Source organism: Phascolarctos cinereus, unplaced genomic scaffold (assembly GCF_003287225.1).
Source record: "Phascolarctos cinereus isolate Bilbo 61053 unplaced genomic scaffold, phaCin_HiC Scaffold_1;HRSCAF=81, whole genome shotgun sequence".
Taxonomy (NCBI): domain Eukaryota; kingdom Metazoa; phylum Chordata; class Mammalia; order Diprotodontia; family Phascolarctidae; genus Phascolarctos; species Phascolarctos cinereus.
Window position 1 is genome coordinate 79780081 of NW_027555514.1, and position 18340 is coordinate 79798420.

At 36.9% G+C, this 18340-nt stretch overlaps 1 protein-coding gene across 4 annotated transcripts in view; it reads left to right on the forward strand.

The window, feature by feature from the left end:
* Positions 1-17770, forward strand: part of LARP4B (La ribonucleoprotein 4B) — a 216967-nt gene extending 199197 nt beyond the window's left edge. For all 4 annotated transcript variants that reach the window (XM_020990363.2, XM_020990362.2, XM_078152481.1 and 1 more), the window contains exons 14-17: positions 2761-2925; positions 11493-11617; positions 12292-12403; positions 13712-17770. In XM_020990363.2, the coding sequence (XP_020846022.1) occupies positions 2761-2925; positions 11493-11617; positions 12292-12403; positions 13712-14008 (699 nt within the window). In that variant the 3' untranslated portion in view covers positions 14009-17770. The remainder of the gene's footprint in view (positions 1-2760; positions 2926-11492; positions 11618-12291; positions 12404-13711) is intronic.
* Positions 17771-18340: the final 570 nt, after the last annotated feature.

Below are 18340 nucleotides of genomic sequence, written 5' to 3' on the forward strand. Positions count from 1 at the left end.
ATCGTGAATAAGGATCAGAAAAGGGATTGTAGAAGAGATGTGAAGGAAGCCAGGAGAGCTAGGAGGCCCAAATTGAGGAGTGAGAGAGTACTAAGTATGGAAGATGGCAGGTAAAAATGCCCACAGTTAGACAGTGGAATGTCTAGCACAAGGAACAACAACAACAGTATCATTCAGTCTCAGAATATAAGAAGACTGGAAAGATAAGAAGAGGCCAGGTTATAGAGAACTGTAAAAGCCAAACAGGATTTTATATTTGATCATGGAAGCAGTAGAGAGCCAAGGTGGGCAGGGCGAAGTGGGGAAGAGACCGGGGGGGGGGGGGAGAAAGAAAGTGTGTGTGTGTGTGTGTGTGTGTGTGTGTGTGTGTGTGTGTTGGAAAAGGGTGACATGGTCAGACTTGTGCTTTAGGACGTTCAATTTGGCAGCTGAATGAAGGATGAACTAGAGTGGGGAGAGTATTGAGGCAGGAAAGTATCCAGCTGAATGTTGCAACACTATCCTAGGTAGCGTAGGAGCATAGGCATGAGGTGATAAGAGCCTACACTTGGGTGGTAGCAATGTTAGACGTGAGTTCAGGAGTTATTGTAATGAAAAATTTCTTTACCTAGCAGACAGCCTGGTGAGATTCTCTGGACTGAACCTGGCAGTTCCTTTGTAGCCATCCCTTGGTTTATAATCAAAACTTTTCCAGCTGGGTAGAACAACCCTAAATAGTCCCAGGCATTGGCCATGCCTCACTAAAGCTTTCAAGTGGGACTAATGAAGCCCCTGAAAATGAAAGGAGTGGTCAGGATGACCTCTGAGGTTATTTCTAGTTCGAAATCTGTTATCCTGTAAAAGAGTCGCATGATTTTGTATGCACTAGAATATTGTATTATATTCGAATATAGTAAAAATTTTGAGGAGTCATGAGGTAATGAATGAACAAGTAACATGCTATCAGCAAACTGTAGAACTGATACCCAAGCTCTTTTTAGAAGCTGTATTTCAAAAAAATTTTCAGGACCTTCACTAGTCACGTAAATGATAGCTTTTAACTTGTCATCTGACTGCAAATTCATTGTTACTTATGCTATACCACATTGCCCTCTTCTGGCTAATAGTGTTTGGAAATATGGTCTCTGTCACATGACTAAATAAAATAATTTTTGTAAGCACAGATGATTATCTACGATCATCACTGATATCTAAGCTATGTCTAAGCATGGATTTTTTTAGGATTTGGTTTTTCCCTTCTTTAGCTTGATTTTGTTCTTAAATCTTAGATGTCTTTTTGTTTGTTCATTTGTTTGTTTGTTGTTTTGGTTTTTTTGTTTTAGGCAATTGGGGTTAAGTGACTTTGCCGAGGGTCACACAGCTAGTAAGTTTCAAGTGTTTGGTCTGAGGCTGGATTTGAACTCAGGTCCTCCTGACTTCAGGGCTGGTGCTCTATCCACTGTGCCACTTAGCTGCCCCCGATGTCTTTTCTTTGGTTAGAAAGATCTTCATTATTATGGATTTCTGATTTTTGCCCTCTTTTTCACCTTCCTTCTAAGTAAAATCTGGGTTAGTCTAGCTGACCAATCTCCTGTTATATTTATAACTTTTTCTTTTCTGTTCTTTGTTTTCCTAACTGAAGACTCCTATTCCAACATCCAAGTGCCTTCAGCATGCCAGGCAGCGTACCAAGTGCTGGGATATAAATAGTATATTGATATTCTAAAAAATAAATGTCCTCTTTTTGGTTGAGATTTTGGACTTGCATAAAAAATTATGTTGTTCAAATAATATTATGAACACAGTTTAACTGTTATTTTAATAACCAAGTGTATCATTATATTGTACTGTATTATACGTTATACTGTATACTGTATTATACTGTAACAAAATAATTATTTCAAATGCTATTGAGGGGTGTGTTCATTCACTAGTAGGTCCATAGTACTATGCTTTTCAGTTCTTAGGAATTTTTAAACAGCTTTTTGTCTTCTCTGAAATGATTTTTGTCGTTAATTTTATTGATGCCTTTTTTTTTTGCATCAGACATTATTGAGCCATGCCTCATATTCACCTGATCCTCCCAACCCCAGCCTTCCCTGACAGTTATTAGGCAAAATTCCCTGACCCATTGACCTCATTTAAATGTACATGTAAAATTCTACACCAATAGTGGGCCAACCCCTGGCTCATTTCTCCAGTGAAAGAACAAAGATATATATTTCTTCCTCTTTGAGGTAAAGAATGGTTATTATAATTACATGGCAATTATAAAGTCCTTATTCATATTTAGGGGGTAAATCTAAACAGTCTACCTCCATGCTTAAGATTTCTTTTAAATCTGCTATCAGCTAAGAAACCAGATAACTAAGCTTATCAAAATGAGAGCAAATTGAATCTAAGGGACAAATGCTTAAGCTTTTGTGCATAAATTCTCTAATGCACATTTTGACCTCTTAGAGGTCTTTTGGGGTGTACTTATTTCCTGACTATGTTCAAGGTTAAACCAGTAAGCACTTATTGAACACTTAGTACTATGAATATAAAGAAAGGCAAAAATAAATGACAGTCCTTGCTCTCAAGAAGCTCATGGTAGAAATTGTTTTAGCATGATGTTTTAAGGATTAGGGTGTTGATTTAATTTGGATGTAAAGCTTGAGATATTAAAATGAGACTTTTTCTAGACTCCCTGGCTCATATCTTTTGCTGTAGTACCCCCATTCATCTGTCAGTATTGCAAACCCCCCCCCATTAAATATTAACTTTGTTTTTTTGTTACAGCGAAGTCAGACTCAGTCTCCAACACCACCAAAACCTCCATCTCCTAGCTTTGAATTAGGCTTGTCTAGTTTTCCACCTTTACCTGGAGCTGCAGGCAATTTGAAGACAGAGGATTTATTTGAGAACAGGTTGTCTAGCATGGTAATGGGAACACCAAAAGAAAGAGTAAGTAATATGTATTATAAAAGGGGGAAAATTATAAATACTTTGGATATACTCTCTCATGCTTGTTTGTATAATGTTTGTATAATAATGAAAGCATCTTCTAGAATTATATGTCACTAAATGAAATAAAGGAAAAGACACTCAAAACTATTTCGAATCCAGTGCTGTGGCATGTAACTAACTCTAGCAGCTATAGCAAGGTAAGTGGAGAATTGGCCTTAAGTTGAGGAGATCAGTTTACCTCTCTGGGCCTCAGGCTCCTCTAGAAGTTATCTCTGTACCACTTTTCAGCTCTAAAATAAGTCTCATTTACAACATTGGGTACCAAAACAAAATGTGTTTTTGTGCCTGCCTTTACTATAAATTCCACCTTTCAGCTGTGCCTGGATGTTGCAGTGTTCCCTAGTCAGTGGACACTAACAGCCTTCTGTTTGTAGGTAACAACTAGGAATGAGATTGAGATTTAGCTCTGGATGTATAACACATGCCTTTGGCTACTGGCTCACCCCAGATCCTGCCTCCTGTCTGGATTTCCTTAGGTTGTATCTGCCCTTGCTCCTGCCTTCTGTGAATCTGAACTTTTGGGCATTACAGAATGCAGTATCACCAACTACCTGTGCGTAATAGAGGCCTGACAAAAGCCATAGACGCCATACCAGATTAGCTGTGCCAAGCCTCCACACTGCACTGGCAACCTGATTTCCTGCCTTCCCTATCTCAAAAGCTTGGCGATCCAGTTCAGCTATACATTATCCTCTTAACCTTGAGTACTTGGCCTCCTTGGCTTATTATGCCTTGCCAAGCCCCAGACTTGTGTTATTCACACCATCTACTTCTACTCCCATTCTTATTAAATGAAGCTGGAGAAAATCACCAGACCATGCTTACTTGAGGTGGCTACAAATTTATGTTGCATACTCTTAATTGGGTTCTCCCTATAACAAGTTACCTCAGTTACCAGACCTTTTTTTCCTTCCTTAACTTTCCTTTGGTACCCTCCCACCCCCCAGAGAGGGGGTTCTTTAGTATCAAGAAAGTTTATTACAGAGAAAGTCCAGGGGATTTAGACATTTCTGGCAAGAAGTGGGCTCCACCCCTCTTGAGGAGGGGAGGGCCCTGAGTACAAAAGGGAGAGTGCTTTTATGCAGTTAAATATGGCACGAAACCTCCCAGGCCAGAATTGGTTTGTTTGTTCCCGGATTACATCCTTCCTCCTCCCTATGTCATACATAGCAGGCACACTAACATTTTGCTGCTGTCCTCGGTTAACCGGTCTGAGCTGGTTCGACTCTTTTCTTGATTTTGGGATCTTCTTAACAGTGTGTAGACTTACGTTAAACATTACAGCAACCAGAGGAAGGACTCTAGAACATAGGGAGGAACTCTATGGAAGTGTTATGTAAAGATACAGATAAGAAATGCACAAAATGGGGTGATATGAATGGATCACTCAAAAGGTAGATCTGTGTTGGAAAAGTCAGTATACACAGAAATGGGATTATTAATCTAATGAAGCATTCTATTCTTGAGAAGCAGGAGGTTATCATAACTAAAGTTGACGATCTTATTCCTATAGGAAAAAGAAGTGTAGTAGACTATAATAAACTATATTAACCTTAGAGTATTAAGTTGTTCACCAGTTAAAATATAGGCAAGTAGACTATTTCCTGTTTGAAATTCATTTACTGCTGTAATTTCCTATTAATTTTTTTAGCACATTTTATGCTTCTGTTTTTCATAAAAAGGTAAACAATACTATCCAAAATAATATACCACATTAATGCATTACTAATAAAAATTCCAATAATGTTACTTTATATAACTGGATAAGGGAATTATTCAGAAAAACAAATTAGTCAGGAATCATTCTTTTAAAGTGTCAAGGAGATAATAAGAACAAAATTTCCTGGGCTTCCTACATACTTTTCTTCTTTAGGAACTCCCTAATACAGACTAAATGGCCTATTTGCTTTTAGTCCTTTAAAGAAATCCAACTCCCATGGCCATGCCTTTGCATGGTTAATCCAGCATGCCTGAAATGTATTCCCTCCCAGAGAGAAATCTGAAATCTAGAACTTTTAAGAAACTGGTATAAATGTAATACCCAGGCACCAATATAGAAAAATGACTGAAGGTATGGGTATAGACCGTTTTCAAAACAAAACAAAACAAACTGTAAATAACTATTTGAAGACCATTTTTAACCTTACTAATAATTTTAAAATGGGCAACTTTAAACAACTTTGAGGTATCACCTCACGTCCAAATTTGTAAAAAATTAAAGCTTACTGATATTAAAGTTTTGGGTCATTGGTGATGTTGAAAATTGGTACAATATATGAATTTGGCAATGAACAAGTGATATAAAAGGACTTCCTATGTGAAAACATTTGTAGCAGTGTTACTTTTAATTGTAAAAAATTAGAAAAGAATCTCAAGGTAGGCATTAGTTAAACACACTGTATCCATGTAATAGAAACACACAGTGTCATTAAATGATAGGGGGAGAAATTTACAATCTATCTATATATTATTAAAACAATGATTGTGACAAGGATGAAGTCTATTACCAATAGATAACTCGTGCATTAGAAACAGCAGAAAGAAACCAACCATTACATCTACAACTGGATAAAGGGGATTGGCTAATCATGCAGTGAGAAGAATGTCTAGTCCAGGTGTTACACCGCTATACCCAAAGTATTAAAGAGACAAAAAGGAAGACCTATTGAAGCTCTAGTTATTCTATGAAGAGTTAAATGGAAGGACATAGACAAAGAATGGTACGAGATGAGAAAGCAACAGTACCTATGTTCAAAACTGATCATGGGTTGGACAGACTCAAGATGGCAGAACATAGGTAGCAACCCAGCCAGTCTCTCACAACATTCCTTTCCAAATAACTTTAAAATAACTCCTCAAATCAGACTGTGGAATGGCAGAGCCAAGAAAAGGTCAGAGTGAGACACGTTGTCCAGGCTAAAACAAGTTAGGAGGTTGGCAGGAGAGTTCTGTAACAATGGAGTGAGGGCCTGCCAAGAGCACACATGATAGCAGACAGCACCAGCAGCCGTGGCAGACTTTGGTTGTGGCTATGACAGCGGCAGCAACAGCTTCAGAAACTTAGCAATGAGGGTGTTGGATAACTGGTCAGAAGGAGATCACGAGGCACTCTTTGCTGCTACTGGGTACATCTGGCACTGACTAGCAACTCTATTGCCCATACACACTTCTGGGTATAGTTCCATAGGCCAAAGAAGAGGACTAGTGATTTGTTACAAGGGAGCAGGGGCCCTGGTCACAGTTCCAAAGCAAAGAGGAGTGCTAATGCCTGCAGTTGCTGGAGACCAGGGACTCTTCCTTGCTAGAGAGGAGAGCACAGACCAGGAGAGCAGTGACCACACCTCTTCCCACCTTGGAAGCACCAAAAACTTGTAGACCCCTAGAACTAGCTCTTAAAATAGCAGCATGAAAAAGTCTGAAGCTTGGGACAGTGCTTCCCCGACCCCAGGTGAACAGAGCCTAACTTTAACATAAAGTTCAAAGTCAAGAAATAAGCTGCAAACAACAACAACAAAAAGGACTCGATCATAAAAAGTTACTACAGCGGCAAGGAAGACAAACTCAGAAGAAGACAATAATGTGAAAACAAATACAGCCAAAGCCTCAAAGAAAAATGCTAACTATACAACAAGAATTCCTGTAAGTTTTTGAGAGATAAGAGTAGTAAAGAAAAATTGGGAAAAGAAATGAGAGTGATGCAAGAAAATTAGGGGTGTAGTTTCAGAAAAAAAATATGCAAGACCTGTATGAACATGATGCAGTGTGAGTGAGAAGAACTGGGAGATCATTGTGCACAGTAAGAGCAATGTTGTAATGATGATCAATAGTGAAAGACTTGGCTAATCAATAAAATAATTCAAGACAATTGCAAAGGATTCATGATGAAAAAAATGCTGTCCACCTCAACAGAGAGAACTGATTAACTCTGAATGTAAACTAAAGGACAATTTTCTCACTTTCTTTACTTTTTTGTTTTTGTCTTTTTTTTTTTTGGCAATACGGCTAATATGAAAATATGTTTTGCATGATTTCACATGTATGACTGATAACATTTTACTTGTCTTCAGGAGGTAGGGGAGAGAGAATTTGGAACTCAAGATTTAAAAAGGAAAAGAATCTTTAAAATAAATAAAAAATAAATCTTTTGGGGGGAAAATAAAGTCTTCCATAATTTGGAAAAAAAATGATTGTGAACACATAAATGTTCCGAAGTAAACAGTTTTGCATTCTAAACTTTTTTCTGCCTTAAAATTCTTCCATTCGGGTTTATCCATATATGTCAACAATGGCATGGATACAATGCTGGTTTATTGAAGGCTATAGCAAAAAAATCTAAGTTCTGGGTGGGTGATCCTGCCAGATTAGAATGGCTTCAGATCTTGGTGAAGAGAAGCTGGATGTCTCTTGTCTGAACAGTGACCTGGCCAAATTTAGAAATGATCATACTCACAAGTCTAGCAATCAGATCATGTATTATTTTGGCCATGATCTGAAACAAACTGTCTACAAATACCCTGGCTGCAAATATCAGTATCAATGAAAGAAGTACTCATAACAGCATATTTACAGATCTAAGTATTGAATGTATAATGTGATAATAAAAGGATCAAAAAACAAACCATAAACCTAAGTAGAGCTATAATGAGTTTAAGTATGTATATATAGACACATCAGGACTCTGATCCTTCCTGTATTTTTTAGCAATTGAAAGGATGTGAAGGTGAAGATAGAAAAGAAGATCTGTTTCCCTAAGCTGACAAACTAAGCTAGTGGCACCCTCAGTGTCTAAACAATTTTTTCATGGTGCTCCTAGGCCAAATACTAATTTTAAGTATCATCAAATATATGTAAAAAAACCCTCAAAAATATCAAAAGCAATGTAGTGACTTTTTCTCTCAAAAATTTAAATTATCCCATCATGCACCAGAGTTCACCAGTATATAGCTTGGGAACTATAAAGCTAAGCAGCTATGGCTATTCTGTTGGTATCAAAACTCTAGGTGGATAACACATTACTTATTTTTTCTGCCTGTGCGATTTTGGTGTAAGATATTCTTTCATAAGGACGCTCTATTTCTAATGCAGACTGACAACTGTCCTGCAATTTGTATCATCATAGGCATGCCATTTAACCTCTGCCTGTTTCAGTTTCCTGTAAAATGGGAACAATAATAACATCTACCTACCAGGGTCGTTGAGAGGATAAAATGAGATAATGTTTGTAAAAGTGCTTAGGACAGTATTTGACACACAGTAGGTACTTAATAACTGCCTGCTGCCTTCCATTCTTCATATGAGGTGGCAACCTGGAGGCAGTGAGAACTTAACAGACTTGCCCAGTCACAATGAGGCCAGCTATATGTTAATTATACTCTTGTGTAGTTATTGTAAAAGAAAATAAAGTAACAGAATTTTTCCATGTTAGTTTCATTAATGCTTCCAGATTTGATGCCTAAGAATTTACAACTTATATCAGATTTGATATCCACATCTAAGTATCACATGTTGTTGATTTTCCTGAGTACAATCATAGAATAGTCATGGCTTCTTTGCAAGTCTTGATTACTAAATTGAAAGGTTAAGGGTTGGGCACAAGCAGAAAATCACCTATTTACATAAAACGAATTAAAAGTCTTTCTTGACAGTGTGCTTTCAGAGTGCATTAGGAAGTCATCAGCATCATCAACAAGCATTTATTAAGCGCGTATCATATGTGAAGCACTGTGCTAAGCAACAGGGAAACAAAGAGAAAACAGAGATCCTGTGTCTCAAAGAGCTCACATTCTAATAGTGGAGACAATAAGCAAAGAACTACAGTGCATACAATATATCAGAGTATAAATGCAAGGTAATCTCAAGAAGAGGCACTAGAAGAGGATGAGTTTGGGTAAGGCTTATTATAGAAGGTGAGATTTGAGCTGAATCTTGAAGGAAGCCAGTAGGTAAAGGAGGCGAGGGAGAACATTTTACCAACAGGAGATAGTCAATGAAAATGGATTGCAGTGTGAGAGGTATAACAAGGAGGCCAGGGGACACTGGATTGTAGATTATAGGGAAGACGGTAAATTGTAAAAAGACTGAAAAGGTGGAAAGGGGTCATGATGTAAAGGGCTTTAAAAGAGAGAATTTTACATATCATTCTAGAGGGAATAAGGAGTCACTGGAGTTTGAGTAAAAGGAGTGACATGTTCTAATCTGCACTTTAAGAAGATCACTTTGACAGCTGAGTAGGGGGTAGATAAAAGTGGGAAGAGACTTGAGGGAAGAAGACCAATCAGAGGACTACTGCAATAGTCCTGGTGTGATGCAATGAGGTATTCCACCAACAGCTGTAGGAGCAGAGAGAAGGGGACATATATAAGACATGCTTGAAGGTAGAAATGACAAGATTAAGGAAAAGACCGAGTGAGAGCGAAGAGCTGAGAATGGCAAGGAAATTATGAACCAAAAGAAATAAGGGAGTTAGGAAAGAAGGAGGGTTTGAGGGAAAAGATAATGCATTGTATTTGAACGTGTTGAGTTTGAGATGTCTACGGGCCATCCAGTTACTGGTGTTCACCAGGTAGTTGGTAATGTTATAATTAAGATGGAGAAAGTTTAGGCCTAGATAAAGAGATTTTAGAATTATCTACATAGGGATAACTGAATCTTTGGAAGCTGATGAGATCATGAAGTAAGATAGCAAAGAGGGAGAAGGGCAGGAATTACTACAGTTAATGGGTGCCACCTAGATGAAGATCCAGCAGAAAAGGAGAAGGAGAAATCAGACAGGTAAGGAGAAGAATCAGGAGAGAGTAGTGTCATTAAAAACCTAGATAGTAGCCAGATGAAGGTCTTCAGCAATATCAAAAGCTGCAGAAAGGTTAAGAAGGATGAGGATTAAGAAAAGACCATTAAATGTGGCAATTAAGCTATTACTGGTAACTTTGAAGAGAGCAGTTTCAGTAGAATGATGATGCTAGAAGCCAAACTGCAAAGGGTTTACAAGAGACAGAGTTGAGGGAATGGAAGGCATTCATTGGAGATGGCTTTCTCAAAGAGCTTAGATGAGAAAGGGAGGAAAGGTAAAGGGCAAAACCTGTTGTGGATGGTTGGATCAAGTGAAGATTTTTCAAGGATAGGGGAGACATGAACATATTTGTAGGTAGTAGGGAAGTAACTAGTAAACAGAGAGAATGAAGACTAGTGATACAGTTGTAATGATCAAAGGGGCAATCAACTAGAGAAGACAATGGAATGGGACCACTTGTACATGGATATGAGTTTGCATTGTAAAGGAGGAGGGCCACTTTATGTGATACCGGATGAAGGAGATGGTTGATGTGAGATGAGGAAAAGGGAGAAGAGAAACCTCTCAATGGATTTCCTCAATTTTTTTAGCAAGTAGGAGGTCAAGTCCTCTGCTAAGAGATCTGGGGAACATAGCCCCAGATAGAACCATCACTAAGGCATTCCAAAGTTTAGCCACTTTAGCTGAGGAGTTGGCAGAGAACTCTGGGATAGATAACTGATTAAAGGGATGGTTAGAATCCTGGTTTGGCAAATAGAAGGGTATAGCAGCATCCATCATCACCTCTCTAATCGTAGCTGCGGGAGTTTTAACTGCAGTAGGGTGTTGCATCATCCCTTGTATCAGAAACAGTGCTAATTAAAAGTATCCCAATGAGACTGGCTAACAGGATCAGATGGAGTTAGGATGATGATTAAGAGAATTAATGATCATTCGTCTCCTTCTGATGAAGAATGCTAACTAATGCTAAAACACTTTGAGGAAAGACAACAGGAACAAAAAGTGTGGATAATAATCCTTATTGAGAAGAAGAGGAGGGAATTGTGAGAGTTAGGTAAGGGTTAAGTTTCCACAGAGGGAGAATTGTGCAGAGAGTTATAAAAAACAACTCAAGGAAGCAGTTACACTGCAGGTGGGCTCCGGCTTAGCCAATAAGAAGGTGGCAGATGGTTCCAGGCTGTCCGTTAATTATAAGTCATTATAATAATATATTAATTACATTATTATCCATTAACTACATGACTGGCTTACTTCCTTTTCCTATCATACATGTCCATAATGGTGTCTATAATAGTAAGGTAATTATAATATGGACCTTACCCAGCATATTTCCTTATTTGAAATTTTTCTCTGATTCCTCTGAAATTTAGGGAATTCATAAAAAAGATAACTCTTCTATGGTATTTTCTTTCATTTGGTTTTATTAGAACAGAAATTGGCAAACTTTGAAAGGTGAGGTGCCAAGATTCCAATATTTCATTCCTTGCTCTTTCGTTGTCTCCTGTGTTCCCGTGCACTAAAAAATGATAGCATTTCGATGCTTCTTCCCCCTCACTCCAAATTATTTAGCATCACCATTATTGGCACAGGTTCAGTCAGCAGCGGTCCCCTTTTTTAAAGTAGTCATAAACTGCTTTTTTATATAAAATCACTTATTTCTTGTACCTCTTTAAAATGAACTGAATTCAGTTATTTTGCTTTTCCCTCTTTTTAGCCCCTGAATGTGGATGCAAGTACAAACACTATTCCTGCAGTAATGCCTAGAGAGCCTTCAGTGTCAGGTTCTTCTGTTCTGTCAGCAGCCTGTGAACAGTCTCCCTCCCCGGTCCAGTTACCTGAGTAAGGATTTGAATTTTCACAACTGTGTCTTTGGTTTTATTAATTTTGAATCCAGAATTAGATAAGACATTAAAGATCTGCCTGTTCACTTTATTAAACAGAATGTTGTTTCATGGTAAGCTGTTAGTAAATGGAATAAATTTATTCTTTTAAAAATTATCTGATGATAAATCTTTAAAAATCATGAGAACTAAACCTGCCCTTTAAGTTGGGTATGTATGTCCTAATCAAAAACCTGTATTACTTCTACAGAAGATATATAGATATAGTTGTTACTATTACATAGTTTTACAGAATATTGTTATTTGCTCATTGCAGATGTTTATATATCAAAACAAATCCTGTACCAATTTCCAGCTTAGCTGTTTGTTTTATGTATTTCAAGTTATCTGAGACCTTGAAAGCAAAGTTTTTTTATTATTTAGATTGTCTCTGATTCTCTTATTAGTGGTTTTGCTATATGTGGAAATAACTTTAGTTTTTTCATTATTTGATTAATTATGAGGATGATATATCTATTTTACATCCAGAGTCTATCTTCTGGTAGAATTCTATATGTACAAATTAATTTTTTAACACTTTCTTCCTACTTGGCTCTAATAATTGGCCATCAGATATTAAAGTACAGGAATCTGTCCTCATTTTTCAAATTCACATGTAACATTGTTTTACAGAGAATCCAAGACTGTGGAAAACAAGCAGAGGGAAACGCACAGTATGGAACGGCTTCCTTGTGCCCTTGCTCCCACTGCGTGTAGATCGGTGCAAATCAATGGAGCTCCTGCAGTATGTCTCTAACACTTCTTCTAAATTGCCTAATCTGGAATATAACTCTCCTGAGTACTGCTCAGGAGGCTTATTTTCACTAAGCGCTAAGTTTTTTCTTCACCTTTATGAAGTAATTTTGGTACTAGAGATGTTCTTTCAATTCACTGATTTTTCTTTTAATAGCTTTAGTGATCTGGCATTTATGGTTATGAATACAAATCAGCAGTTTATCAGAAGTGGGCTTCCAAAGCTCTTCTGTATTCCCCTTTATATCTCCCCTCATTGAGATGCTACCCTCTTTTTGTGAGGGCACCATTATCCTTGCAGAAACTGTGTCATTTTTTAATATTCATTCCCTTCCCAAGTCTTGTCAGTTCTACCTTCACAACATATCTTGCTTCCATCCCCTTCTCTCCACTCACATGGTCAACACTTTCGTCAGGCCATAAATTTATCATTTATCACCTGAACTAACTATTGCAATCATGTCCTAACTGGACTCCTGACATCAAACCTTTCTCTCTTCTCTAACTTCCCCATAGCCTCCAGAGTCTTTCTAAGCCATGTTTCCCTTTTCTGTACAAACCTCTATCCCTATCCCTCTGTGATTTTGAGGTAATAGAATTTCTAACTAGTGGTCTGTCCCTAGTATTAATCATAATCAGTCTTTAGAAAAGACTTGTAAATTACATGACATAGTACTAAGCACTCAGAAGCTCTTCAAAGTAGGTAGAGGAAAAAGAAGAATTTCGACGTTGGTGAATTTTTTTTTCTTTGCTAGGCAATCAGGGTTAAGTGACTTGCTCAGGGTCACACAACTAGTTAAGTGTTGAGTGTCAAGTATCTGAGGCTGGATTTGAACTCAGGTCTTCTTGACTCCAAGACCAGAGCTCCACCTAGCTGCCCCCAACGTGAATGAGTTTTCCTAGGCTTCTAATTTAGGCTCCCCTACAGAAAAATTAATAGAGAAAGGATTATATTCTGCTATCTTTTTTCAGTGCTTTCTCTTTTTCTGCATCTTCATCTTTTTTCTTAGAATCTTTTACTTGAACCTCAGAATTCTTGAGTTCATGTATAATTGGGCTAGAATAAGAAACAGTCAATTCATGCTGTAATTTCATTATTGTTTTCTGAGCATTAACTAAAAAACATTGGCTTAACCTTAAATTTAGGCCTCTTAAAATATAGAACCAAATTGAAATTGTTGTGTTCTAATATGTTTTGCTTTTGTCTTCTGAGCTTCATTTACACTTAAACAAGTTATTACTACAGATTAATCATTTTGTGCTTATAATTTAAGAGTCTTGTTTGTTCCTAATTTCCCAGGAATTGAGAAAACCCAGTTATGCAGAAATTTGCCAGAGAACAACTAAAGAGCTGCTGCCTCCTCTTCCTCCTTTACAAGCTCAGAAAGAACAGAAGCCAAACTCTGCTGGCTGTGGGAAAGAAGAGAAGAAGCCCACTGAGCCATCAGTGGAGAGATGCCGAGAACCCCCTCCTTCAAAATCAAATCCAGGACACCCCAAAGACCAGAGGAGACAGTCAGGCCGCAGATCCCCACCGCCAGCCCCTGGGAAGCGTTTAAATAAGGAACAGAGCACACCTCCCAGGTCTCCCCAGTGAAAAGAGTGTGTGTGTGTGTGTGTGTGTGTGTGTGTGTCTGTGTCTGTGTGTCTGTGTCTGTGTGTCTGTGTGTGTCTGTGGACTGTGGAAGAGTTCTGTTTACCAAGGTTCCCATTTGGAATACGGAGCATGAGTTGCTGGTTAGGAGCTTGCAGTGGTACATGAGGCATGTGAAATGCCTTCCAGTTACTTTTCTTCTATGAAAAATTATTTTCCCCTCTTGAAAAACAGTCTATTTTTTCAGGATTTAATTGATCTAAACCTTATGTTTAGGTTGGTGCTTAACTGGAGGTGATGCATAAAGTCTGATTTTTTTTCAGGATAGAAAATGCATTTATCTTAACAAATTGATATTTTTTATTAAGCCTCCATGTGGCTATGAATGCAAGCTATATATATGTATAGTGAGTTTTTCTAAATTAAGCAGAACTCTACTGCTTCATTTTTTTAAAAATAACTGGTCTGGAAGTACATACCTTAAAATGACTAAATAGACTGATGATGGCTGGTGACAGCTAGTATTGTGAGTGCAGGAAGAGCAGATAAATTTTACAAAATGCTGGCACGTGTAACTGGGAGGAAATTTTTTGTTAGGTTATTGTGACTCATTTGGGCATAGGAACTTGCACTTTTGGGTTAACTAAGTGGTTGGTTCTGGCATTTAAAAATTTTAATTAGTATTTGATCTTCAGTGCAAATGAATGATAAACATCTGTGGAGAGCACCGTAGAGAGTGTGTTTGAGTTTTGATTTACTGCAAGCAAATAACCAGCTTCTCACTCCATATTAAAGTAGATTAGAGTACATTTAACAAATTCAAAGCACATTGTGAATGGAAGGAAAAACAATTCCATAAACTTTCATTGTGGAGAGGTGCCCATAGATATATGTTACTACGAGGTAGCACTGTCATGTTTTTTTGATAACCTGAAAGTTAGCATTCTTGGCCTGACAAGGAAGCTGATACAAGTCACCACTGTACCTTCTGGTTCCCCCTTGTCCTATGCTCATGCTTTGTGTAGATTTCTTCCAACTGCCCCAAGTGCTCTTTGAAAGAGTCCATGTATTTAGTCAACTGAGGGTTGACTTCTTCCTGTACCTCCTAACATTGGCATATAGATGTAAAATTTTTTTAAGTGTGAGAGAATGGTGTTTGGGGATTTTTTTTTTAATGTGCTGGAGAAAAATCCCTGCTTTTCCTCTGAAATGAGGTTCCTCTTATTGATTCACTTCTAGAAGTGCTACACTTCTGAAGAACAAGGATGCACTAAATTAGCAAGTTTCTAATAAAGTTAAATATAAATTATTTTTGTTTTAAAATGCCTAAGGTTTTTCTTTAAGTGTTCTAAGCAGCAGGCAGTTAAAATGATACTATTTCCTGCTAAATGTAACCATACAACTTATTCCATAAATGTTTATTTAAAAGGACTGATTTTTTTTAAGAAATTATTTCCATCCAATATTTAAAGACTTGAATTTTATTTAAACTTGAAAATGACTTTGCCTTAACTTTTGTATAAGACAGCGTAGCGTTAATGAAGACTGGCCCACTGGGTTGGCATGAGTGGAATACAGGATTACTCAGTTACCGTATATATCTAGGGTCACTGGTTTTACTGAGTAAACTTACTGTAGAACAGGTAATGGCAGTTTTTGTAATATACCTTAAAGATCTTAAACAGTTGAACTTTTTCAGATTGTTGAAAAATGCTGTAAATGCAAATAGTCAATACTGTATTAAATATGTGCACTTGGAAGTGTGTGCTTTGCTTGTACAGTTGTAAATAATCAGAACATATAAAAAGGTACCCTAAAGAAAAATCTGATAAAAATTATTGATATATTATAAATGTTGCTGTTGAGCTGGATGTAGATAAACTAAATGTTGTGGTTTGAGTATTACTTTAATTCGTTGATGTTTTGTTTTTATTTGTTTTTTTTTCTTTTTCCTTTTCTTTTATTCTGGTGTGCTGAACTGACTCTGCCTCTTCACTGCAAAAGGGAAATGGGGGAAAATTTTTTATTTAAAAACCCTCAGATGTTTTCATACTCATCTTTAAAAGTGTGCATTTTATTCAGTATGAGTGTGTCTTGTAATATAATGTAAATAGACAATTGGCAGTCTAGTCAAGTATAAGATAAAAAAGATAAATTTTACAAAGATGGTCCATTTAAATAACATTTGTGAATATGAAACTAAGCATCATTAAGAATGCCTTCTCCCTCCCCCTGCCAAAAAGAAATCATACTCTAATATTTATTTGATCACTTCTAATAGTATTAATACTCAAAAAGGTACCAAAATAACATTCAGACACTTAAATGAGGAATGTGTAGTTGATTTCCTTTCATTTTCAGATAGCTGAGTAGAGAACCAAAATTAATTCGCTTCTTAAATCCAAATTAAATTGGACTGCAAGAAAGATTGTAATGGCAAGCTAAGACCTGATTACTTTTTAATATTGCACACTTTGTTGTGAGAGGAGATGGAACATGAACAACCACAGTCATCACGAAGATTATCAAACCCATTGAGTCACTGGATTTTAATATTTATTTCCCCACTCTGGACAGTGAACATGGCAGTTAGATTTGTATGTGGTTATAGCCCGCTGTAATGATTTACTTTGTTTGCCTGCTGAACATGTAAAGCTCACCAACTGCAAACAATTTATTAAAAAGGTCACTTAACAGCAACAGTATACAGCTAATCATTATAGTGAACTGGTACATTATAAGGTAATATATTGAGACCAGCAGGCTATGTTGTGCTGTTTTAATGTATTCTGCTGCCATTTGTACTAGGTCAATACACTGTAAGTACTGCTTACCCAGCAATAGTCTGTTGCATCCAGAGTTTAAACCTTGCTGTGATGTGGCTTTTATAGCTTTCTTTTTAATTAAGCAAAGGTGACATGCCAAATAGCTGTATGATAATACAAAAAAAAATCATGCTGCAATTACTTTTGAGACTTTCCACTCACTGGCAAATTGAGGCTATCAGAATAGAAAGCTGTGATGCTACATGCAGACTTTTGTGATGGGACATATAGCTAGTAACTGTGGCTTTCATAAGTTCATTTTTAAGCCCTCCTAGCAAGCAGTATCTCTAGAATCAGAGATACAGCAATTAAAATTGGAATTTTTAGCTTGTGAAATTGTGTGATAAAAACTTTTCAGAAATATAAAAATAGTACAGAATCTGGCCCAGTTTTCCCATAAATTAATTTAGAGTGGTGTAGTTGTTTTTGAACTTAGTGCCATGACACTTTAGATCAGGCCTCTTGCCCCCATGATTTCATCGTTATTGGCCACTAGAAGTCACCTGATACAGTGACGACAAACTTTTATTTTATTATGTTATCTTTTAACATTTCAGCAGTTGTCATGAAAAGGTCTTGTTTGAATGTGATTCATTGTTTCCCTAGAGCACCAGCTGTCTAATGGTGCATATCGCTTTGTATCTCCTTTAGCTTGCTATGGTGAAGGGTTTTATGTGCTTTGTAACCTATTACACAAATAGCAGCAGACAATCAAAGATTTAAGGAGAGAGTTAACAGCTGCCAATTTGGGAACTGGAAGTGGAATATGGAAGCTTCATTGAGGGTTTTTGTTTTTTGTTCTACTTTTTCCATTAAGACTGGAATCAAGCTTACATGTAAACTATTGATAATTTAAGTTTCTTTTTGTGTCAACAATGTAAAACTGTCTAATTTGAAAAATGTAGGTTATGAAAAATAAAGATTTAGGCATTGTTCAGTTTTTCTTTTGATTTTTTTAAATTAAAATTTTCTTCAAGAATTTTTTTTTAACTTTTTTTGTCTATTCACATTGATGTCTACATTAATGGAAAATAAGTTGCCTCCAGATTGTTTGAATTATGGAAGTTTCTCTGACTTGTACATAATTCTAATTATTTATATGAACTGCCACATAAGGTTTTTTCAGTCTGGCTAAAATTGTTTAAGATTGTTAAATGAAAAATAAAACTGAGCACTAAAATCAGAGATGTTCATTATGAAATAGTGAATTAAACCCAAGCCATAAAGAAAATGCAGAAATATCTCAGTACTGGTTTTTTAAAGAAATGAATTACATTCTCTTCCAAAGCATTGTCATCTAAGCCAGTTTGGATTGCTGTCCGGTATATACATTGTTTTTCAGTTCCATGAAGGCATTGTATGGAAATAAAATCCGCAAACAAACTTATTCATCAGTTTCCATAACAAAAGGTGATAGAAAATTATTTCACTTGTTTATTTCCCCTCATTTGTGAAAGAATGAATGAGGTTTTTTTTAAGCTCAGCAGATGAATGGGTAGGTTTTGATGCT